The sequence below is a fragment of the Patiria miniata genome, unplaced genomic scaffold, assembly GCF_015706575.1.
Source record: "Patiria miniata isolate m_02_andy unplaced genomic scaffold, ASM1570657v1 HiC_scaffold_21, whole genome shotgun sequence".
Lineage (NCBI taxonomy): Eukaryota > Metazoa > Echinodermata > Asteroidea > Valvatida > Asterinidae > Patiria > Patiria miniata.
Genome location: NW_024037060.1, coordinates 5,514,053 through 5,537,575, shown reverse-complemented (window position 1 = coordinate 5,537,575; position 23,523 = coordinate 5,514,053). Strand labels below are relative to the sequence as shown.

The following is a 23,523-nucleotide window of genomic DNA, read 5'->3' as shown; positions in this document are numbered from 1 at the left end:
CCCCATAAATGTGGCCTATTTACTGGACTGCCTCCGTAAACATAGGCCACACATCCACATGTACAAAAATCGTGTCGACGGAGCCAAATTTTGATTTTCACATTTAGGCTTACTTTGTAGGGTTTTTTTGCTTTAGAAGCATACTCGCCCTCTTTATAGGCTAATCAGAAAGTGCTGCCTTTTTCAGATGTCTAATTTTTGTGAAATTTCATGTTGAAATTTTGATACGCAAACGTGTAAAAATGAATCTGGAAATTTCACGAAAAATATACATCTGAAAAAGGCAGCACTTTCTGATTAGCCTATAAAGAGGGTGAGTATGCTTCTAAAGCAAAAAAAACCTACAAACTAATCCTAAATGTGAAAATCAAAATTTGGCTCCGTCGACACGATTTTTGTACATGTGGATGTGTGGCCTATGTTTACGGAGGCAGTCCAGTAAATAGGCCACATTTATGGGGCTAAGCTGCACCATGAAATTGGGCCCCATTTTGTTTTATTAAGTGGTAAAATTTATACTTGGATTGCTTCCATTGGATATGTATTATCACTGTATGGCCAAGCCAGCATTATCTATTACCTTACGGTTCAGACCAAACTGGGCATGCTATCAATTCCATCACGAAGGCCCCCTTCAATGGCGAAAGCATTGTGCTAGCTATTGTTCAGTTACTCTGTTATGGGCCGATAATTTTGTACAATATTGTGCAGAATTTTTAATTTTTTTCATTGAAAAGGGTCTCGTGTGTGCAGTGATCGCGTGCCTGGATTCATCTAGTGTGGCGTGATGATACATCGGTTACACGTTCATACAAAAAAATTCGATCAGTTTCATGAACACTGCAGAGATAACATACCTAGCGCAGCCACGTGGCCGTCAACTAAAATCTATCGGTTAGGAAATGCATCTACAACCACCAGTTCCATCTTCCATGTACTCGTTATAATTAAGAGAACTTCCAAAATATGTCAAGTTTTTATCCCCCCCCCCCCGAAAAAAATATGTTTTGCAAAAAAGGTCACTTTGATAATTCCTGGCTTCACTGATGGTGTACATAGATGTACATATAAATGTTGTCGACTTATTTATCTGTTTTCGCTTGCTTCGAGTCTTGTTTTGTACATTGCTGTTCCATGTTCTCTTCAAGCCTTCATTTCGTCTAGAACGATGTTTCGGGTTTTTCTAGTTTAAAATATTGAACTTATAAAAATTATACAAAAACACTTTGTAGGTGTTCTTTACATTGTACATGCATTGATCAGAACCATTACAATTGATCTTTTAGAAATTGATTTATGCAAGGATTCCTGGAATGTTCGACGATTACTGAATTACAGCATATTTGTCCTTCATATAGTTGAAAGCAAGTTCATAGAAAAATGAGCTTAAATGTGTCATGCACTCATGGACATGATAGTTTGGTACAATTTTTAGAATTTAGGATCTTACCCCATATTTTTTCCAGAGCATAATTGTTCAACTTTTCATAAAAAATACCGTCAAGTCTTCAACATTACATTGTTGAATATGGCATCTTATAGTGTACCAATCTTGATAGGCTCAGTGCTGTAAAAGTTGTGTTAAAGTGTTCTTTTAGACAGAGTTCTTAGCAGTTCAACAAAATAAAAAAGCCATCAACAATTTTGCAGTGGTTTTTTTTTTTGTGGTGTAATAATACATGTAACAGGTTTTTATAAAGCGCTTTTAAGTAAGGTCAAAGTGCTTTACATCATTATTACCCCTGCTCATTTAAAATTCCAAATACCATCTCGGCTCCGTGGGAGTATACAGCTCGATCCTGCCATTTCAGCACAAACCAACTACAATCAATCACAACTATCTCTGCCCTCACAGGTACCCATTAACTCCTGTGTGGGGAGAAGCTATTGTATGACAAAGTGCCTTGCACTCGCACCATAACCGAGGCTGGACTCGAACCCACAACCTGCAGAATGCCGGCAGACCACATATTTTTAGTTTCTCATCCCCCAAAAAACTTGTACATGTGGAGCCACTTCAGGCTAGTACTTATTCATGACATACATGTACAAGCAAAGAAAGGGACAGGCAAAACTGAACTAGGAATCTTCAAACCTTTAATTCAGTACAAAATTCTTTCAGTTATGTACAAAGATTATATACAGCAATTAAATGGAAATATATTAATTACGCATCTTAAAAACACTTCACAAAACAGATGGTTAACAAGTATAATTCATTGTTGAAAGAGTATAACTCGGACTTTCAAGAACATTATGGGTTGGCCATTTCATCTGATATACAGTAACTTGCGTTTTCACTCGGTTTTCAAAAACAAGACGCTTATTTTTTGTCATAAAATAGTTATTGAAATGAGTTGACATTTCCTATAGAAACTTTCATGTGAAAAGCTTAGTCATAAAGCAACTGAATAAGAAAAACAAACGGCCTAACAAACGTCTTTAACTTTGCGGGACAAAACAAAAATCATAAGGATCTACAAATATGAATCCGAGTAATGGGTGTTTTGGGGGACGGAATTATATTTCACCATCATTTCATCGTTTAGTAACCCCAGGTGAAGAAAAAAATATTTAGGGTTAAATTATTTTAGGGTAAATTGAAAAGATGTTTTGGTATTATGTGGTTTTGCTCCGAGCCTGTTGATAACCCTTAGAATTGACCTATTGTCGTTTGCGAGTTGTCCACACCCCTTAGACAACCCTGTGGATTTTGTGTGCGCTCAGTTTTGTTTGTCTCGGTTCTGCATCGATTTGTATATTATGTAATTGGACAATATTTCACAAGCTGTGTTGACGCGGCTCTAACAGGATTCTACTGCGAAAGGTCAATTGCACTGTGGGCGCCATACGCTTCCTCCTCAGTTGTCTGAAGTTTTTGTTGAAGACCGATCAGCCGACAAGTGACTGGACTTCACCATCAGGGCTCTTAGCCTGCGGCTTGTAGAAGGGATCTCGGGTAAGCAGCAGGTCCTGCAACTTCTGGTAGGCCTCACTGTCCGCACGGATTGGGTTTCTCTGTGGAGGAGAAGGCAGAATAAAATCAGGGTGAGGCTGGGGTAAAATGTCGGTCGAGTTCATCCTGAAAGCTCCGGACAGCTGTGCATCCTGGAGCTATAGACTTGGAAAGGGGAAGACGCAAAATAAACGAGAGGCGACTCAAGGTTTACCTTGAGGATTTCTGGTAAAGTTTCACATGGCACCTCAGGGTTCAACCTCAATGATATAAGCGTACATGTAATTTAAAAGTGTGTCCGATATGCAGCTTAGCACTGTACCACCTCAGTGACGTGGACCCTTAATCAGGCAGTTTGGCAACATTTTTACTACAGTGTACTGCAAGAATAAAATTTGAGAGGAGGCCTACTGGTCTCTTTAATAAGGAGAAGTGTTGTTTGACAAGGAGAAGTGGTGCATGTTTTCACTTACTGGATAGGAGACAAAAAGCAAGTGTACCAATTGGGGAAAAAAAATAAAAATTAACATATTTATTGGATTGTTCAAGTTTGGAAATTTGTTTCTGCATCAGTAAAGGTAAAGGGGGCGAACCTGTGTTCACAGGAACGGAGTGCCCATCTCTCTTTCTTTAGCGATTGGGCCAGACTCATATGCTGCTGTGGGGGGATCGCCACACCTCCTCCACAGCGAGTCTGTTACCTTCCCAGCATTGAATAATGCCGGTACCCATTTAACACCTGGGTTGAGAAGGGTAATTGAGGTAAAGCGCCTTACTCAAGGGCACAACACGCATGTCCACGATGGGGCTCGGACCCACAACCTCACGATCATGAATCCTGTGCTCCACCGCTAGACCATACGTGCTCCACCGCTAGACCACACGTGCATCAGTAATGTAGACTTACACCGAGCGACAGCCTCATAAGCCCCTTGAGTGCCGGATGGGGGGCCAGATTGGCTAACGTGATCTGGTACTGCAACGCTAACAGCAAAGACTTCAAACCAGCTTCACCAATCTCATTCCCTGTAATTTAAACCAAGATATAAATAGCACATTACATCATCAGAGAGAAGAATGATAAGGGAGATAACAGATGTTGAATGTTATCCATCTTTCAGGGGAGTGGGGTAAAACAAATATTTGGAGAGGTTTGGTAAAAAAAAAAAAAGGGTGTGATGTTTTTCATTCACTTTTTTTTATATAAAAAAAGTACAATTTTAATTACCCTTTAGAAAGTACCAAACTTTCCTCAGGGTATAATGCTTAATGCCCAGGGCATTTCCCAAATGAGGCAAAACTTGGTGACTTTTTAGAAATGGGAGATTCTAAAGAAAGCAACATATACATCAACCCTCCAATGCAAACATACATTCTGTGCCAAGTCTCTTGGCTTAGAATCTTGCCGTCAAAATCAATCAAGTGACTGTTTCCAACAGTTTAGAGCTCCCAGCCAACATAAAGCAGGATTGACCCGCTGTGACTGTTTATAACTTGATACAGCTATGCTTTGACTGTAGGTGATTGATAAGACAGCTGTGCCTACCAGTTGCCTGCTTTTGTCTGTTGGCCGAATTTAGTGCATGCTTGAAATATGACCAGACTTTTGGGACTAGCCTGTGTAAAAGGCATGGCAGGGGAAGTGGATGGAATTTTGCCTGTCTGTAACTGTTCAAACAGTAGAAGGGTTAATGGTATTTTTTTGTTAAGTCCTATATACATCTACCTGAACTACATAAAAGGACTTAAAAAAAAAAGGGACTAAAAAAAACCAACTTCCACTCTTCATACATATGTGTGAAAAAAGAATGGAAAGGCTGACCATCAGTTATGGTCACTTCTGCCCACTACAAATGCCACTCTTAGGGGTTCCCACAATTGGATCGGTAGCTTCGTGAGTACTTACTTGACAAGTTGAGATTGATGATGGATCTATTGCCAGGGATCCACAGCTGGCCATCAATAGACTCTACAGAATCCAGCAAAGGATTGATGGCTTCTACCATGTCAGGAGACTGAACAAGAAAAACAAAATCAGTCAGAGGTTTGGATTGTTTTCTCTTCGAGAAGATAACGTAATATTTTTCCAATGTGTACAAATAGGCCAGCCACATTGTGGCATCTCATAAACCTACTGACCAAAACCAAAAAGGGAAAATGGGACATTTTGAGGATATTTTTGGACAACTGTGATTTCGTCCTCAAGGTCAAAGACAAGCCAAGTGATTTGTCCATACCTTTTTCAAGGACACAAGAAAATAAAAAGAATGAGTAAGTTAGCAGTTTGACTAATTGAAAGGGAATGTCTTTTTGTGATTATTTCTGGTTTAAGTACAAAATGGTTGAAAAAAAGTGTTTCCTAACAAGACAGAACTTTTTTTGTCGGAAACATTTACTTTTTCCCAACGGTTCCTGTCAGAACCACATAAACTCACTCACAAGAGGTTCTTTTCACATGGGTACAACCCCAACATTTCTCTTATTGCCAAATTCACTCTGAAAACATTCACACTTTATCAGAAATAAAATGAACAGCAAATGATGCACTGCTGCCTGGTTTTGTCATATTCTGTCAGAGAAAGTTCTCCTTACCTCCGATTCGGGCGCGGCCCCTCCCTTCTTATCCTTGGAAGATGTGGTCTTCTTTCCTTTGGTTGTCTTGTTGACCGTTTCAGCTACAAGGGAAGCTAGGGTCAGTATGTGGTAGGTATCAAGGGAGAGAGGAATTTGGAAGGAAGACAGGAAGGAAGGAAGGACAGTGAAGGATAAAAAGACGAAAGAAAAAGCGGACCAGAGATTTGACAAAGTCTGAAGAGGTACTGCATGGCATGCATCATTTAGATAGATCTACCTTTGTTACTCCAATTCCAATAATACTATTGAGAGTTTTTTTTTTTCATTGAACGACAGGAATAAATTTTTCAAAGCAAAAAATTGTCAGACTTTCCAAGACAGTTAAAAAAAGGTGAGAGGAGTATCTAAAAGTACATGTACTCTTTACTTGTCTTTAGGCCTGTCAGGGTTTGTTCAACTCTTTGGACACTTTTCTTGCATTCCCTTTCAAAAATGTTTTCGATTTTGAGTCGTGACAGATTTTTCCCTATGAGTGCGACAAAAGAAATTTGGAAAGAACTGAGCAAGACAAGATTTATGGTTTCTGAAGTGCAAATTTCGCTTAACAGATTCCCTTCTGATATTCTGACAATATGGTTTAAACACTCAAACAGATTTTACACTTTTGAGTTCTTCGTGATCCTTGTTAGATAAAACATTCCACATTCCACCTCTAAATGTGCATGTAAATTCAAACACAATACACGTACACCACTTTTCAAAAGGCTCTTTTCTAAATTTCAAAACAGCCTTGCAATATTAGATAGTTGAATGTAACTGCAACTAATATGACAAGCCCAATGGAAAGCTCACTGCAGATCCATGCTCTGATCTAACAATTCACCTGGCCAATATATAATGTTAAGTTTTTGTTTTTCATTCAAATGCAATAATTCTACATGTTGAGAACCACAGACGATGGCGTACTGATACTGTTCATCTATAGCGAGATTTCTACTGCGATCTACACATGCATGCATGCAATACACACTCAAGACATGGGAAAACATACAGATGGAAATCAAGATAGGAATAGGGCTAGCTCAGATGACACAATATGTAATTCACATGCAATCTACCAGAGTTGTAGTAGGGTCCATCACAAGTCAATCACAAGTCAGTCACAAGTCAATCACAAGTCAGTCACAAGTCAGTCTCAAGTCAGTCTCAAGTCAATCACAAGTCAGTCACAAGTACATCACACGTCAGGTCACAAGTCAGTCTCAAGTCAAGTAACAAGTAACAAGGGTTGAACAATCACAAAGGAATGCATTTCACTTGTGATGGACTTGTGACTGTCTTGAGATTGACTTGTGACTGTCTCGTGATTGACTTGTGACAAACTTGTGACAGACTTGTGTTTGACTTGTGATTGACTTGCGATGGACTTGACTACAACGCTGAATTCTAGAAATGTGAACCAGCAACAGGGAATGTAACTGAGGTTTTCAAGATCTGAAAAGCTGCCTGGTAGTAAAAAACGAAAAACTCGATCTCCAAGCACTGCTTTCGAGCTATGTACAGGCCCTTCATGAATCTGTTGTCACTCTGAGATAAGAATAATCTCCAGGTTTAACATTTCACATCAGATTTTGAAAATACCAGTCTCATTTACTGGTGCTGGTCTCACAAAATAATCATGCTAAAAATGTGGAGGGAATAAATGAAAGATATGGTTGACAATCATGGATGACTTGCTAGGTGTGGAAAGTGATGAAATTGTTGGCATGCACAGCAACTTGCAAGCAATGCACAAACGTGGAAAACAATGTGGGTTCTTATAGCAAACCAAACGACCTTCATTGGAACAAAACAATGAAATGAAAAATGGAATATAAAAATGGCCTGGTCATTTGCATGTTTGTTCACTTCTCATTGTACGGAAAACAGATTTGACAAGTGCTTGCGTCAATATTCCATGGTACAAAGCACCATGGACAGGAAAAAATTGTGACTGAATTTGTTCAGCGAAGGGACATTTAGCGAGGTTAACACAAAATGGATGTTGAATATTGGCCTTTTTGACTTCACAGATGTAAGTTTTTACACGCACCGCATACTCGATGCTATGAAAGTTTGCAAAGACTAGCGACCTTCTGCTAATTGCAGATGTCATTATAATCACACAAAATTTCAGTTGGTTTTGTGATACATGTAAAAAAAAAAGTTAATTGTTTTGACAGAAGGGCTTGGAAAGGGCTTTTACACCTTACATGTACTTTAAGTTTAGTGAATAATTCAGTGTTAAATAGCAGTGTACATGTATAGCAACTAGGTTAGTAATTCATGCAGTTTGAACATCATGCACCGAAAACCATGCAAAATGAGTATGTAAAATAATGAATTCTTCAAAGAAGACCGCATACATGTACATGGGGACGAAATATACACGTCATAGCATTTGATGCATTTGCACCACTGTTTAGCGCCATAAACTCTTTCAAGTAGAATGAAAATTCCAAGCATATTCTTTACAATGCACACATTTTCCATCTAAAAAGAAGTCTGTAAACGTCTAACGCAACAAATACATGAACCTGGAATCTGGATATATGACGCGTACAAAAAAATACTGATCAATTGAAAAAGTTTTTCAAACATTAGCTTTGATGCTTTTCAAAATGCCAAAAACAAATTTAATTACAAAGTTGAAAAAAAGATATTGTAGGCCCTCTGGGTCAGCTGGAGGTAGATGACAACCTTCCAAAAATCTGACACTTTTATTTAGTAACAAAGCACACCCACAAAAAATAACAATTAAAAATTACATGTAAACACAGGTTTATAATGTTTGAATTCAAGACCCAAAGCCACATGAAAAGAGATGAAAGTGAAGTTTAATAGTGGTAAATATGAACAGATGTTGTACAATATGTTATGTATGATGTGATCACATATATGGCATTTGTACTTTGAAAAGATTGTAACCTATTACCAAACAATATGAACAGAAAGCTGACAAAGACTTTTGATGAAAATTGAAGAATAACATGCAGCATCAGTTTCTTTATGGATACATTGATCCTCAAAGTTTGAAGTTTGAGAGAACAGAAACTGGAGGTATGAAAAATGCATCACTTTTTTTATTACCGTCCACAGTTACTATGGAAACAGTTCATGCAACCAGTGAACCCAAAATGATCCTGGTGACCATGGCAACAGATGAATAAGATGATTTGTTGTGCAAATGACTTTTTCCTGAGCCTTAATTCTACTATCAAGCCACCTGAACTAATAATTACATGTTTTTTAATAGGCCTACATGGTTATTTTTTGTTCTTTCAAGTTTTGTTGTTGTTGCATTTTTGGTTATTTGTTATCGTTCGTAGTTCTGACGGACAGAAGTGTAACTTTCTGAAACATCACAAATTAAAGTTCTCCACGGCAACTTGCAATGTCCCCGTTCAGGTGTCTCCCTCGCTTTCTTCTGTATGACAGATATATTTCTGAATGTGGATTTTGCAGACTTCCGTCCACTGACTAACATGAAATAATGCACTCACAACTAAGAATTCTTCACCAATGAAAAATAAAATAAATTTCTGTAGCAAATTTTGGGATTTCAATCGATGATAAAGTTGGATATTTTTACTGGGAGGACAAGCACGTCAAAAAGTTACTAAAACTAAGAAAAAAACTATTTTTGAAGATGACACTGATTCAGCATTCTAGCTCTCTTTTTGGCCAAGTTTCCTCAGTATGAACCGATGAAGAGTGGGCATGCATGAATGATTGACTATAATGAGTCCACTTTTTAAAAAATCCCTTCACAAGAGGAAAAAAAACAGAGAATGTTGATTCATCATGCAAGAAAATTATAAAGTTGTTTGAACCTCTGGAACCGTGCCGCGAAGTATCTGTTACATGACGTACATCAAGCAACAAAAGAAAAGGTAAAAAATACAAACAAAAAAGGGAGGTTAAAGAAATTAGTCACTTTAGTCAAGTATTAAAAGTAAAAAGTTGGTTAATAATTAAACTTGGAATGATGTTTGGTGTATATAATAAGGGAATAAATATGTGCTTGGCCGGATATCGGCTTGGGGCGAGGCCCCAAGTCGGTTGTAAATGTACTTGTTTAACACTGACCAAGCACCTTTTTTATTCCCATTCATAAATACCTTTCAGTCAAAAAGTCAAAACGAGTCAAAAGTTATAAATTTCCAACGATTTTGCTAAACAACTTTACTTCATGTTTTGTAAAACACTCCTCTAGTTATCTTTATTTGGTATGTGCCTCGCGCGAGTTCTACTAAAAAATCTCCTTATATGGAGATTGGCACGCGCGTAGCGAGGACTGCACGATGTGGCGCAAAACGCGGCAGTGCCGGTGTAGTGTGAATTTAGGACTCTATGAAATACGGACTCATTGGTAGTATTGTGCATGCCTAAAGTGAAGATTGTGAGGGTTCAACCAATAAAAGGGCATACATGTATTATTGGGACCAGATTTCATAGGAGTTTAAATTCATGTGACACCGGAAAAAGTGTTTAAAACCTGTTGGTGTTTTATCAACCGTTTAAAACCAGCCGAGTGACAGGCTCTTGACCAATAGGACTAGGTAAACTGTCTCAGGTATTTATGAATGCCTTGTAATGTATGTGAGCATGAGTTGTTGCATACATAAATCACGTGTTAGAAGTAAATTGACGTACCGATGTTACAGGCACTGAACAATTATATCTGTACTGGAACACTTTGCAATGTTCAATCAACTAAAGATTATCAAAACACTAATGTGTGAATAAAGGTTCTTTGTCCAATCTTTTGTGTGAACAAAACATTCCACATGAACAAATGGAAACAAATTAAGCTTTCATTTTGCAACAACTCGATTAGCGAAAAAAAAAAAAAATGGTTGGTTAATCCGATGATAGAAACACTTCTGTCATTTTTTTTTTTGGTGTCAGAAAACAGGTTCAGAAATATGGAACTTTGGGAGTTCATACTTAGTCCTACAATAGACGACCGACTTCCACCTGCAAGAGAGGGATGTAGCAAACAGAGTCAGAGGTCACGGAAGGTCAAAGGGCATTGTGAATGTCATCATGAACCCTCGGGTAGAAGTCAAGTGTCCATTACTTTCACCATAAGATGTTACGGGCGCTACCACCTTTGAATTCACTGTTTCATACACTTTTTGGTTCAACCAAAAGGTGTCATATAATGCCCCCAATAAACAAATAAAATATAAAAAAATAAAATAAAATAAATAAAAATAAAAATAAACAAAATATATCAAAATGTAAGCATAAAAAACAGATGCCACAGCAAAACCTTTTACATGTACATGTAAAACCTAGACAGAAGCAAAGTTACATACTTCATACATGTACATATACATTAATAAATGTGCAAGATAAAGAATTCATTCATTTTACTTAACGGGAATAAGCCTACATGTATAGTGTTCAAAGCAAACATGGCAAATGAGGCAATATATATCTGTGCAGATGTGTGAGTTGTGCTGCGTGCCAATCTGTTAGGGCTTTTTTTTGTGCGGTGCGTGTTAGCTCGACAACTCGCCCAGGCTCCATGCAAGCTACATTCAGTGTTTCACGTCACCCGGTGATTAATGTGTGGCAGATCACATGACTCAGTGCGTAATCCAACATGGTTGACATTGCCATGACAACGCAAAGAACAACGCATACGTGTATGTAGTAAGTCCATTTTAGGAAATAATGTATTTTCGAAATGTATGTAATACATTATTCTTTTTTTGACTTGCATTGCTTCCCTCACACATTTGAATACTTAATTTGAATTGTAAGTACTATGTTCCATTAACATAAAAAAAAAATTGTATTTACTGATTCTCAATAAACAGACAAACACAAAAAACCTGTCAAATAACATTTTAATTAACAGAGTGTTTCTTGCACAAAATGTGTTTGAGATATGAGCAACACTGATAATGCTTTACTGCTCAACACTGAAGACAAAAACACAGAGTATGTGTCGGTAGAATTATCCTGAGAGTTACTATAGTGAATGGTCAGTGTTCGATTTTGTATAATTGATGTTTATGTTTTCAGATGGACTCAGGACAAGGATGAGAACTTTTGAAGGCGTTGACCTGCATAGCAATGTCAGTGGCAATGTATGGGCAACAATGAGCCATGGTTTCTCCCTACAAATAAAAAAAATAAGAGTTCAGTTTCACAGAGCTGCTACAGCAGATATAAATGCTTAGCAAACTTGGTAGTCTAAAAAAACCAATCAATGGTAACCACTCCTGCCGGTAGCCTATGAACTCCGTGCACATGAATCCCCTCAAAGAGAGAGTTGGATGAGACACTGGAACGGAAGTTAAAACAGTGCCTGATGCTCACATGAAGCACAACTGGTTTGTGCACACGAAGATAAAGTTAGTTGTACGTATGTCACACCCTACAGGCATGTGGGAACCAGTACACGTACCGGTACCCTACGTGATATGTTGAAAGTTTCAAGTTTCGAAAGTTAAAAAGCGTCATCTATTGTTTGTGCATGGTTTCTGTAATTGCTAAGCAGATATTTTCTGCGCTTAGCAGCTCTGTGGAGCTGAGTCCTTGGAAGAAGTGCAGATTATTTACCAGCCATGACGGCTTTTGCCCCTGCAAAGTGAAGGAGGAAAGAATAAAAAAGAAACAAGACACTATTGTATCATGGTAGAGAAATGGGGACTGATTGCAATTACGAAACCTAAGCAGTGTTGGGCAGTGCTGCAGTTTTTAGCTGAGGGAATATACAATGATGGATGCTAAAAAAATACAAAGTCCATGCTTGAAGTGTTTGAATGAACATTTGAGTCTTGACTGTTTTCGGATTCGACAAGTTGATTTCAAATCATTGACTGTCTGAACAAGAAGCTACATAAAATTATAGTTAAACTCCCAAAGTTAAACTGTGCAGCTTGCAAGTTTGTGATTTGTACCTGCACATACATGGAATTTATCTTAATTCTTAAGAGAGAGAAAAAAAAAACAATTCCAATGGCAGTCCTAGTGTGCATGACTTCTAAGTAAAACCTTCAGTCATTTCATTATTTTTTCTTGTTAAAGTAAACAAGAAACAGCTCTAAAATCGTCAGTATTTCTTTTTCATGATCATGATGGTCACGTGTAAGGTGTTCCTATTAGATAAGAAAACCATGTACATTTTAAATAAATAACATATGAGGAATTTACTTATTTAATTTTGTTGAAACAAGAATAGAAATACAAAAAAAGTTGGTTTACCCATAGAGTGTGATCCTTTTTCCATGGATGTATCGGAGGGGAAAATATCTACAAAGTTAATCTGAAATACTGCTTCTACTATTCTTCTAGCTACACAATGCACCGCAAAAACCGGAGTGCTTTAAAATCACAGAAAACACAGGAATGGTGAAATGGGCTCAAACTTATAACTTATTATCTCTGAGAGTAGCATAAAGCCAACAAAATGCTACATTGCACCCCATTTCACCACTCCTGGACATTTATGTCCCAAGAAAGACAAAATTGTATGCAATGTCAAAATAGTTGGTTTTTTTAACAAAAAGAATGATATGATGAATTTTAAAAAATGGTAGTTTTCAGTAGTGCAGAGAGCCAAAACAATATTTTCACTTCCCCTGAACTGTAAACTTGAACTCGCTGCCAAAGAGGTATACTTAATCACTTTTTAATTTAAAATGTAGGACCATCGAACAATCATGGGCAGTGCATACAATTTCCCCCTGGACACAGTTCAACCATCTATCTACTGGCTGACTGAGTTCTAAACTACTGGCTAAATTCATCTCCAAAGACTACACTCTACTTCTACACAGTTTTCCAAACTTTATTAAAAAGTGTCAGTTCGGCTTCTTTGGAAGTCTGTCAAAGTCACACAAGTGTTTTGGATGATACACAGATTGAAGATCACACCCCACACACATGACAAATGAATTTAGAATACAACAAAGGAAAATGTTTGATGATGCCAAACTTAACACATTTTTAAACATGGGCAAAATCTTCAACTTGTGTAAGAAAACCTGCTACAAACTACTTTTGTCTGCAGAGTGACACCTCAAGAATCACACACTTTCTGTCAAGCCTGTGTGTCTACATGTACAGTGCAGCTACTTCTGTGCTCAATTCCAAATCAAACTCAACACACAATCCGTCCCAGAACTTTCACGAACTGCATTTTTTTGGTGAGTCTGCCCCAACAACCTCAATGAGGAAAAGCACACAATATCCTCAACTACTGGCTTCTACATGTAAGGTGCATTTTGAAATATAAAACTCCCTACTAAGTTTGAAAACAATTAAATGATGATGTAAAAAGAGTCAGTTTATTCCAAGTCAGCGTCGTGCATACATGATAAGTTCTTGAAATGTACATGTAACAACAATGAAGATAATCCTTGTCCTAATAAATTTGTGATAGAAAATTGCAAACAACACAATTTCCTCTGCATTTTCATACATGGCTATTTTAATGTTAACAATTGAATTCCCACAGCTAAAAAGAAATTTAAAGATTTGAGGGCCAACCTTTTTATTTTATATACACCCTTCTTAAAATCAAATCAAAACAAATCCTTTTTGGGGGGCATTGGATTCTAGGCACTCTGCCCATCTGATTCAAGATATGCTAAATACTTTTGAACAATCTGTTCCAAAAATATCTTGTCTGGCTTTCAACAAAATGAGACGCATGCCCATTACAATAATTTGTTGAAATGTCTTTTTGGCATAGTCCATTTTCAAAGAGATAGGCCTCTTGCCTGATTTGGCAATTCTACACGTCACTTCACTTGTAACTCTCAATACAGATTTGCTGCAAACATTTTTTTTCCCACTAATAAGCAGATGAAATACCTGTGGAGCTACGAAGCACAGAAATCTGTGAAGCTACGAAGCACAGAAATCTGTGAAGCACAGAATCTATCTGCTAAGCAAAAATAGGTTACCAGCTAAAAGTCTTGTGATGTGGTTTGCTTGTGAGTGATACTCCATTTTTTTAAGCCTACCAGATAAAACTTTTCAAAGCAAACTTCTTAGCAGCTCAATGACATTAGCCCTAATGGCAAGGCAGTGCCATGAAACCTCATTGCAAACAAAATGCACAAACTTTGTCTACAACTAAAAAAGAAACAATCTCTAAAATTTAAAATATGGATTCTGAAGCATAGCGATATTTGATGGACAGTAAATCATCACAACTCACCCTTTTTCCATTTGTCGTCTTTCTTGGTTCCCCCTTTGGCCCCTTCGTCTTTGTCCTTCTTGCTGTCCTGTAGTCACGGAAAATGCAAAAACATGAGCAAGACACAACTTCAGAACAAAAATGTTTGCCACGGAAACCAGACGGTTTGAACTATGTAAGTTTTGGTAGTCATATTCCAGAGGTTAAACCGTTCTGGTTTATGGGCTACAAGGGCCTATAAACAAGAAGTAAACCTTTTTTATCCACTTTGGTTGACATATTTACCACTTATTTTTTTTTATAAATGTTTGATAGCCACTTCCAAAAAAAACCACTGTTTTGCTCTTTGCTAGCACAAGAAGCCATATCAGCATTTACAAAAAGGACTGATCATTTTAAGCACTTTTCCCATCGGTGTGAGTACACTCTCTTTTCATCCATAAAATTTAAACCATAAAACCTGCCACCAAAGAACGATGAAGGGATTTTGCAAAAGGGTTGTGAAGCACAGATACAAACAAAAACCACAGAATAAAGGATTTTCTCCTGAAATACGTCGTAACTGTTTGACGTGTGCAATTGAAAAGTAAAAAGCTTAGACAATAATACCCGGCAGTGTATGATTTTTTTTCACAGCAAAACAATCAACAGCATACATGTATAATTATATATTGACAGTATCAAAATGTCATCAGTGACATTCAAATCTATACGCACTAAATGTTCAGGTAACTTTTGTTTTGCTGTGATGAACAAAATGTTACACCGCAAATGTTTTCAATAAATGAGTAAAAACATTCCAGTTGAAATTTCTCTTTTTTTTAATTGGAGGGAGGGAGGGGCTGGCTAGCTTTATAGAAAGAGATTTCCAAGCTACAATGGTTAATAAATGTAAAAACAACATGAAGAAGGGCAACAGTTTCTTTTTAGACACAGACAATTAATTTGTCCTTAACCATCACACCCAATGTTAAAGGGAATATACATGTACAACATTTGCAAACATCAAAAAATAAAACTACCAAGTTTTTACGAAATACCTTGCTAGGATGTAGGTAAATGACAGTCTAAAGCATCCTGTAAAATTATGGCACCTGGTGTGAAGTCATTTTCAAGAAAATGGTATTTTTGTATACATTTCCAACAGTGGTCGGCCGACCACCGTTGGAAAAACCTAACTATTTAGCAACTACTGCTCAAAATTTACCATTTCTTCAGTCCAAATTTTGTTTGCTTATTGGTTACATGTTCATGAACGGGTGCAGGTCAGCTAAACTGGTTCCCTTACCTTACAATTTTCCGGCATCTATAAATGGATCCATTTTATCTTTAGTGGAGTCAGGGAACCAGACTACTTGAACATTTTTTGTTTTTCTTGGTTTTTCAAGCATTTTCGAACACAAAACTTCAAACATGTCAGTGTAACAATATTTGATCTATTATACTAACCCCTCAAATAGTTCATTTCTGAAAATTACAGCAAAAGCCAATGATGTACATTCCCTTTAAGTTGCTTGTTAATTTGCTTTGCATGCATGCCAAGTACATGTTAGAATTCTAGCAATATATATATTCACATTGACAGGTGTGTGACAGGCCAATGTTGAGCAATGGATACTACTGAAAAATTATTTCCATCAGTAAACAAAAAAAATGAAACAGTTTGGGTAGAATTCATGCAAATTATCCTGTTATATCAGCTGAAAAAAGTATTATTATCCACATTGGTTTTGCCAACACACTTTTCAAGCATGCTGGCCCATCACACATGCTGTAGTAGACGCTATCTGAAATTAATTTGTTAATTTATTGGAAAAAAATGATTATTTGGGGAAAAAATGTTAGGAGTATGTTGGCAGCCAACCTGTGGATTACAAGAATTGTTATATATTTTTTCTTTTTAGAGTTAATTAGTGGAAGCCTTGAAGAGCCACATACCAAAGAAACCTGCAAGAATTTCTCCAGAGGAAAGCGTGTTATTCGTGGTTAAATTCCAGCGAGATCATTTGCCTTGATTACTTTTTGTTTTATTTTGTTGATTTTATTTCTAATTTCAAGAGCAACAGCATTCAACTTGTAAACATCTATTTGATTTTGTTGACGGCAAATGGAAGGAGTCCCATGTTTGTGGCCCAATTGCAACTGTTTGCGGGACCATTCATTCAGGCAGGGGCTGCAGACTTTAATTGGGTGCTGAATCCAGAGCCATCTTCAATCTGTTTAAAACCTTCACAGGCACTTAATTCTAAGAAATTCACATGGTTCATCTGCACATGATCCATAGCCCCAACAGTCCTGAATCCTCCAATTTCAATATGACTTTGAACACCCCCTAGGGAGTTAGGGTTAAAGCATTTAACCGTCGTTAATCGCCCAGTATTGCCATGAGCGCCCTTTATTAGCTCGATGTGTGCACATTATAAGTACTCATTGTTATTATTATTAAGTTATCATGCACACTGTTTGCCTACTGATAACATAGACTATTGGCATTATTAATATTGACTATTATTTGAGTTCCAGCAATGTACAGTATTTGCCACATGTGATACAAATAGTTCATACGTTGTGTACGTGAAACACCTCTGTTTTTCTGTCATAATGTGGTGAACAATGACTGCAAAATTTAACGCTGCATTTGAAAGCGAGTGGACAATTTACCAACTTTGGGAACAACTGATTAGAAATCAATCAGATGTATTGATATATACTTGCTGGACAAAAACAATGTCTTTAGAGGATACATGGTCAAAAGGCAACTGAAATACAGCATCACTGCACAATTTACAAAAAAGAAAAGAAAAAGGAATTCACATATTGCATTTCAAAGGCACATTTGACAAACACTTTATAGCAGCTGGATCAAATGAAAAGTGAAGCAGATGTGCAAGTTAAAATGTAACCCAATCACAACACAGCTTCAATGGCAAACAGCTAACAGTACATTGCTGCTGATTGGTTAAGCAATAGGTAAGACCAATTCTGATTGGTCACAACAAAGCCACATGGTAAGGAACCAGACTGGTTTCCAATCGCACAAATCCACACAGCTTTCATGACATTTAGCCTCATGGTACACCACCACCGATTGGATGACACTCGAGTGATTATATGAAACACAGCCACCGATTGGTTGAATTTACCATCATCACCACGGTCTTGTTTCCCTTCCCAGCATCCTCCTTCTCATTTTTCTTCTCATGTTTATTATCCTGTTGGCGGTTGTGAAAGAAAGAAACTTAACATTTCAAAATTCTTAAAGATTGCAGCAAAAAGTAGGCTGTGTCGGCTATTGTCTAGGTCTTTGTCCACTACAATATACGTGGGAACAGGCTGACAATAGATGTAGCTCTGGCTCTGTTTCGGAAACGGCTGTACTATGCCTGCACAGTCTAAACCGGTATCCAGCACTCCATGGTCAGCGGTGAAATCTAAGAATGCGAAAATGCCAAACTGATTATTGAACGGCACAAGGCGGGTCAGTATTGATCCCAGGGTAAGAAATTTGGAGACTATGTTGATGAGTGTGTACCAACATTATCTGGGGGGGGGGGGGATTTTCCCGAATTGACCGATTGCATCTCACTTACCTGTATCTAGGCACTCTGTACAAAGAAAAGTCCTACTCAGTCAAGCAGTAACTGAGGAAGTTTCTCTGTAAAATTCCCCAGAGTAATGAAGAGTTTCTATAGGACAAAATAAACCCTACATGGGGAAATTTTCTCCACGACTTTCCAGATTATCGAAAAGACTTGTACGAGATACTGCAAAACGTAATTCACATCTTACAAGGCTTAGACCCTCGCAGATACGCAAAAAAAAAAAAAAACACTTGGGAATTCTGAAGGAGTAAGAAACAGTAAGAGCTGAAGCCAATATTTTACATACGTAGGACTTGAAGCTTCTCAAAATGAAACACAATGACGAATACGCAAATGTTTTCCTGATGAGGATCCCAGCTCCAAAAACCCTGGGAGGTGGGTTCAACAAAGCCTGAATTTAAATGTTTCGTGAAATTAACCGAATGTAAATGTCTGAAGGAAATGTCACCTTTTTCTTGGAGGATTTATCTCGTTTCTTATCGCCTTTGTCCAGATGGCTGCCGCTTCGGACGCTGCCTGGCCTGTCCTTAGACTCCGCCCTCCTGGAGGGGGGTGGCTGAAAACAAACAAATAAATACAATAAAAGTCAGTGCTTACAACAGCTGGCAGGTTCAATTAAAGTGGGAGTCTGCAGGTGTACAAAACGTCTATGAGTATGAAATCTAGCCAAACTGCCCAAACAATTTTGGGGTGATAATTTAACATCAGTCAGATGCAACTTTGAAATCTAAATTTTTAATAATCAATGCAGTTTTATTGGCACTGTATACTCACTCTGTCTGATAGCTTGAAGAAAACAGATCACAAATTTGCTCAGGTGGGACTCGACCCACTACTTGCTGCCTACAAGTGCAGGCGTTTGACATTACGTTGGTGTAGGGCAAAACTAAATTATTAGAACTTCCAAATTAACTAAAACTAGTGCAGGGCCAGTCGAAAATGTGCGTGTTCGGAAGGGGCAGTTGAGAACTGCAGCTCGTGTAACAACGCACATTATGCAATGGTGTGAACGCACACTCGCAAGTTAAAACGCACAAAATGTCGTCACCCCCCCCCCCCCCCCGGCACTGATATTTAACCCTACTGGACAATATGGTACCGCCCAACAACTGTAGGGCGTAGTTGTAGGGCGTAGTTGTAGGGCGATACCATATTGTATTAGAGTTGCTCAGTCGACCGCCTACATACAGTGCAGTGATGGTTGCATAGTTGACTACAAAATGCATGTGCCCGTGCATGCCACTCACGTATATGTACGTACGAAGACATGGTGTGAACGCACACTCGCAAGTTAAACTCACAAAATGTCGTCACCCCCCCCCCCTGGCACATACAGTGCAATGATGGTTGCTCAGTTGAGTACAAAATGCATGTGCCCGTGCATGCCACTCACGTATATGTACGTACGAAGACATGGTGTGCAGTGCTATCGCCCTACAATGTGCCCGTCATTTTTGCAGGGCCCGTCAAAAAATGCACCTGTTCGTTAGGGGCAATTTCAAAATGCTCATATCATGCAAACAACGCACACGATTCTATTGTATTGTTTTCACAGGTTAAACTCACACTCATAGGTTGAGCGCACTTTGTACATGTCACCAGGCCATCCCCGGCACTGATATTCACCAATACGCCCGTGCAGCTACTCACCTACGTGAGTAAGGTTGCTCAGTCCACCGCTTACAATAGTGGTTCAATCGACTGTAAAATGCATCACGTACGGAAACATATGGTACGCAGTGCTATTCATCCATACTGGACAATGGTATCGCCCTACAATGCACGTGCGCGTGCCCGTCCTTTTTGCATTGTTTGCGTCATATTGAGCACGCGCGCTCTTGCTTTAACATGACGTAAACAATTGAAAAGAACAGCAGTGCGCGGAGTTGTAGGCTATATTCTGGCGCGCTGGGCTTCAGAAAATACTGCTTTTTTGCAGCTTTTTCGACAACCCCTGGTCCAAACCACTTCAAAATCGACACTGCACATTCTGCTGTCCTGAGCAATGCACCCGCCGATTTTCATCTCCATACGGTGCCCGGTTCTGGAGATAATCGGCGGACAGACAGACAGACGGACAGACGGACAGACAGACAGACAGAGATTCCTTGAATTGTAGTATAGATGACAATCATTTTTTGGAAAGCTGGTACTCACCGATTTGCCGGTACCCCTGTCAGGCGAGCCTTTGTCGCTGAGTAGCTTCCTTCTCTCAACCACCTCTTCGTGCGTGAGTGGGAATCGGGACAGCAACTCACCAAACTTGACCGCTCCTTTGTCTGTGATCTTGTTGCTTGCTAACGAAAGGCACAGAAGCACCCTGTTCATGCGAAGACCCTGGAAAAATAACAGTAACAACACGAGTGTGCTGATTAAAATGGCAAGATATTATGCCGATCCGTTTCCAGTGGGACTATCCTGAGAACACCCGAGGTTAATTCCAAGTCTTTGCTAACAACAGAAATCTTGTCTGTGCTGATAACTGTGCGGGGCAACTTTTGGAAACTCTCTACCTTCAAAATGGAGTGTTTCAAACGGAACAGGACAGAAATTGGAAAATATCTCTTTACCTTGACGACTGCCTCAGCTCCGACATCAGAGAACTTGTTGTGGCTGAGATTGAGTGAGATGAGATTCTTATTGCATGTCGTGACCGTGGATAGGGCAGCCCCGATGCCTGAAGCCCCTCTGTCTGTGATCTCGTTGTGGCGTAGGGACAGGTTGACAATTCTGTTGGGAGAATGGTAAAAGAAAGGTGGTTAGTATCTGACAAGTTAGATTTATAGAATAATTCTGCAACCACAATTCGAAATATTACTGATGTTGTGCCACACCTCTCAGGCATGGCACGAGCATTCTTAAAATTGAGCCCTAAGCATATTTCAGCAGCAATTAGTTGAAGGAACATTGACCACGTGCGTACAACTTGCGCATTGCCTTCAAGCCACTCGCGTGATGACTTTTAATTGGGGTTGGTGGATTGTCAATAGGCTCTGCACAGGTACCTTAGATGGCTATTTGGCAAAATAATTGTTGCAATCCATTTTGCGGACACAATTTATTCTGTTCACACGAGTCTTGAGCATGCCAAATTCAAAGACGGTTTACATCAAGGCAAACATTGACAATTTAATGGCTTTAAAGATTAAACAACTGTGTTCATTATACAAAATCCACGCAAGTAAGTTTGGTAACAGAGTTAAAGCTATAGTCCATCATTTGTAATTAGTGCATTTTGTTCGTTCGAAGCAACAAACGTGTTTAAAATCTAATGAAGGATACTGAACAACTTACTTGATGAAGTTTCAGCTCAGCTTCAGCTGTATATTCCGAGAAAAAACAGCATTCTAAGATCTCAATTTCAAATCAAAAGTTACTGAATCATGTTTTGAATTGTTTTGAATTGCAGCTATACGCGACGTTGCGCACTGATCCGACAAATTATAACAACCGCGCGCGCGTGTGCGTCGTTCCAATACTTGTGCGCGCTGCGCTGAATAACAAAACGAACTACTAATTTAAATTTTCCTACGGTGCTTCTTAAGAATCACCGTTGGAAATGCCTTCTTTCGTTGATTACTTCAAAATGACAGCTTCCCAGAAAGAATAATTTCACAGGGAGTTTAGTCCCCTTACTATCTTTCAACCAAGTTTGTTTTTCAACAATAATTACGCCAGTTACTTTTCGGATGGCTGCAAATGATGGACTATAGCTTTAAGGCATTATCCAGATTTCAAATGTGTTGCAACATAGAGCAAGGAACTTGCCCCTTTCCCGGTTTGATTTTTATGGTCCCATTTAAAATTAGTTTTTGAATTGATGGATGACTTACAGGCTGTCATCTCCAATAAGACATGCCCATGGCTCCTCTGCAATTGGATTGCCTTCAATTGACACATTTCTGTGGGAAAAAAAGGAAGAAAAAAAAATATTATTTGATAGTGCAAAGGAGGCAAGAATGTTTTTTATTCCAGTAAAAAAACCCGATTCCTCTGATCTTTTGGCTTGTAATCGCATTGTTTCATCAGATACAACAAATCCACAGAAATTCAATATAATTATGCGATATGTTTTTGACACATGTTAATCTACCAAAAATAGAAACCAATTTCCTTTTTTGATAATGCAAAGAAAATTGACTGAACCTCCAACTTTTGTAAAACTTTACCAACTGAGTTCTCAGGTCCACTGGGATATCGAAATTACAAAACCATTTCCAAAGAAATTGTTATCAAAATTCTATCAGATGTGCTTTTGTCAGCATCAAAAGAATGAGAAAGAGAAATGAAAATAACATAATGTGAATGTCAAATCGTCAAAAAAATCCATCTCTTCTCGAGAGAAAAGAAGCCTTCTCTTTGGCACAGAATGAACAATTTGAACTTACTTTAGGTTTGGGCACTGTGGGAAGATTGCAGCTAAATCTCTCAGGGTTTTGTCCGTCAATCCTACATTCCATAAACTTGAAAACAAAAAAGACAATTTATAAATTATATAGAACTTCCAATGACAACTTCTTTTCTTCACCCTAACCACCCCAACCCATCAAAATCCAACTGCATGTTTTGTTGGAATCTGTTGGAGCGAGTACTGCACTAGTACACTGATTATGCTTTACATGTGGTCAGGCATGCCACCATAATCAGAGTCCAACAGTTTGGGTGTAGAGTTTACCATTTGGTGTTGGAATCTGCAAGAGTGAGGAAGGTTCCCAATAAATCACTCATTGAAGTTGGGGTTAAAAGAGGCCAACATTTCATCCTGAATATATCAGATGATAAAAGTATTTGTTTGATACCACATATGCTTCCAAACCCCCTTTTTTTCCTAAGAAAAATACTGATTTATAAATTTGTTTCACTACTTACTTAATGGTGTTGAGCTTTTCTATCGTTGGAAAGCAGTTTCTGAATATATCAACCATCATGTCGTCTATCTTCCAACCTGCATGGGATAACAATGTGCAGAGTCCAATCAAAAATTATCAAATCGTTGTGAGCATTGAATGGGCAGTGCTCTGCGACAATTATGGAACCATTCTCACGTCCCAGCATTTAAACCCTCCCTCTCTGGCTGGCAAAGTCAGCTACACCATCGCAGCAGTCAAAATCAATCAAGCGACCATTTTTAACAGTTAATGAATTCCCTTGTTAATTTGATATAGCCATGTTTGACTGGAGGTGAT

At 38.4% G+C, this 23,523-nt stretch overlaps 1 protein-coding gene across 34 annotated transcripts in view; it reads right to left on the bottom strand.

Moving 5' to 3' along the window:
• Window positions 1-2,080: 2,080 nt before the first annotated feature.
• LOC119729801 (leucine-rich repeat-containing protein 71-like) overlaps window positions 2,081-23,523 on the bottom strand; it is a 28,853-nt gene continuing 7,410 nt past the window's right edge. For 3 of the 34 annotated variants that reach the window (XM_038202549.1, XM_038202564.1, XM_038202550.1), the window contains 16 exons: window positions 23,207-23,282; window positions 22,726-22,800; window positions 22,171-22,239; window positions 20,908-21,067; window positions 20,495-20,674; window positions 18,786-18,893; window positions 17,879-17,947; window positions 14,757-14,823; window positions 12,794-12,808; window positions 12,149-12,169; window positions 10,520-10,549; window positions 9,403-9,426; window positions 5,549-5,643; window positions 4,863-4,971; window positions 3,864-3,982; window positions 2,081-3,018 (listed from right to left, as the gene is read on the bottom strand). In XM_038202549.1, the coding sequence (XP_038058477.1) occupies window positions 2,893-3,018; window positions 3,864-3,982; window positions 4,863-4,971; window positions 5,549-5,643; window positions 9,403-9,426; window positions 10,520-10,549; window positions 12,149-12,169; window positions 12,794-12,808; window positions 14,757-14,823; window positions 17,879-17,947; window positions 18,786-18,893; window positions 20,495-20,674; window positions 20,908-21,067; window positions 22,171-22,239; window positions 22,726-22,800; window positions 23,207-23,282 (1,343 nt within the window). In that variant the 3' untranslated portion in view covers window positions 2,081-2,892. The remainder of the gene's footprint in view (window positions 3,019-3,863; window positions 3,983-4,862; window positions 4,972-5,548; window positions 5,644-9,402; window positions 9,427-10,519; window positions 10,550-12,148; window positions 12,170-12,793; window positions 12,809-14,756; window positions 14,824-17,878; window positions 17,948-18,785; window positions 18,894-20,494; window positions 20,675-20,907; window positions 21,068-22,170; window positions 22,240-22,725; window positions 22,801-23,206; window positions 23,283-23,523) is intronic. The other 31 variants (XM_038202551.1, XM_038202553.1, XM_038202554.1 and 28 more) reach the window with 31 other exon arrangements.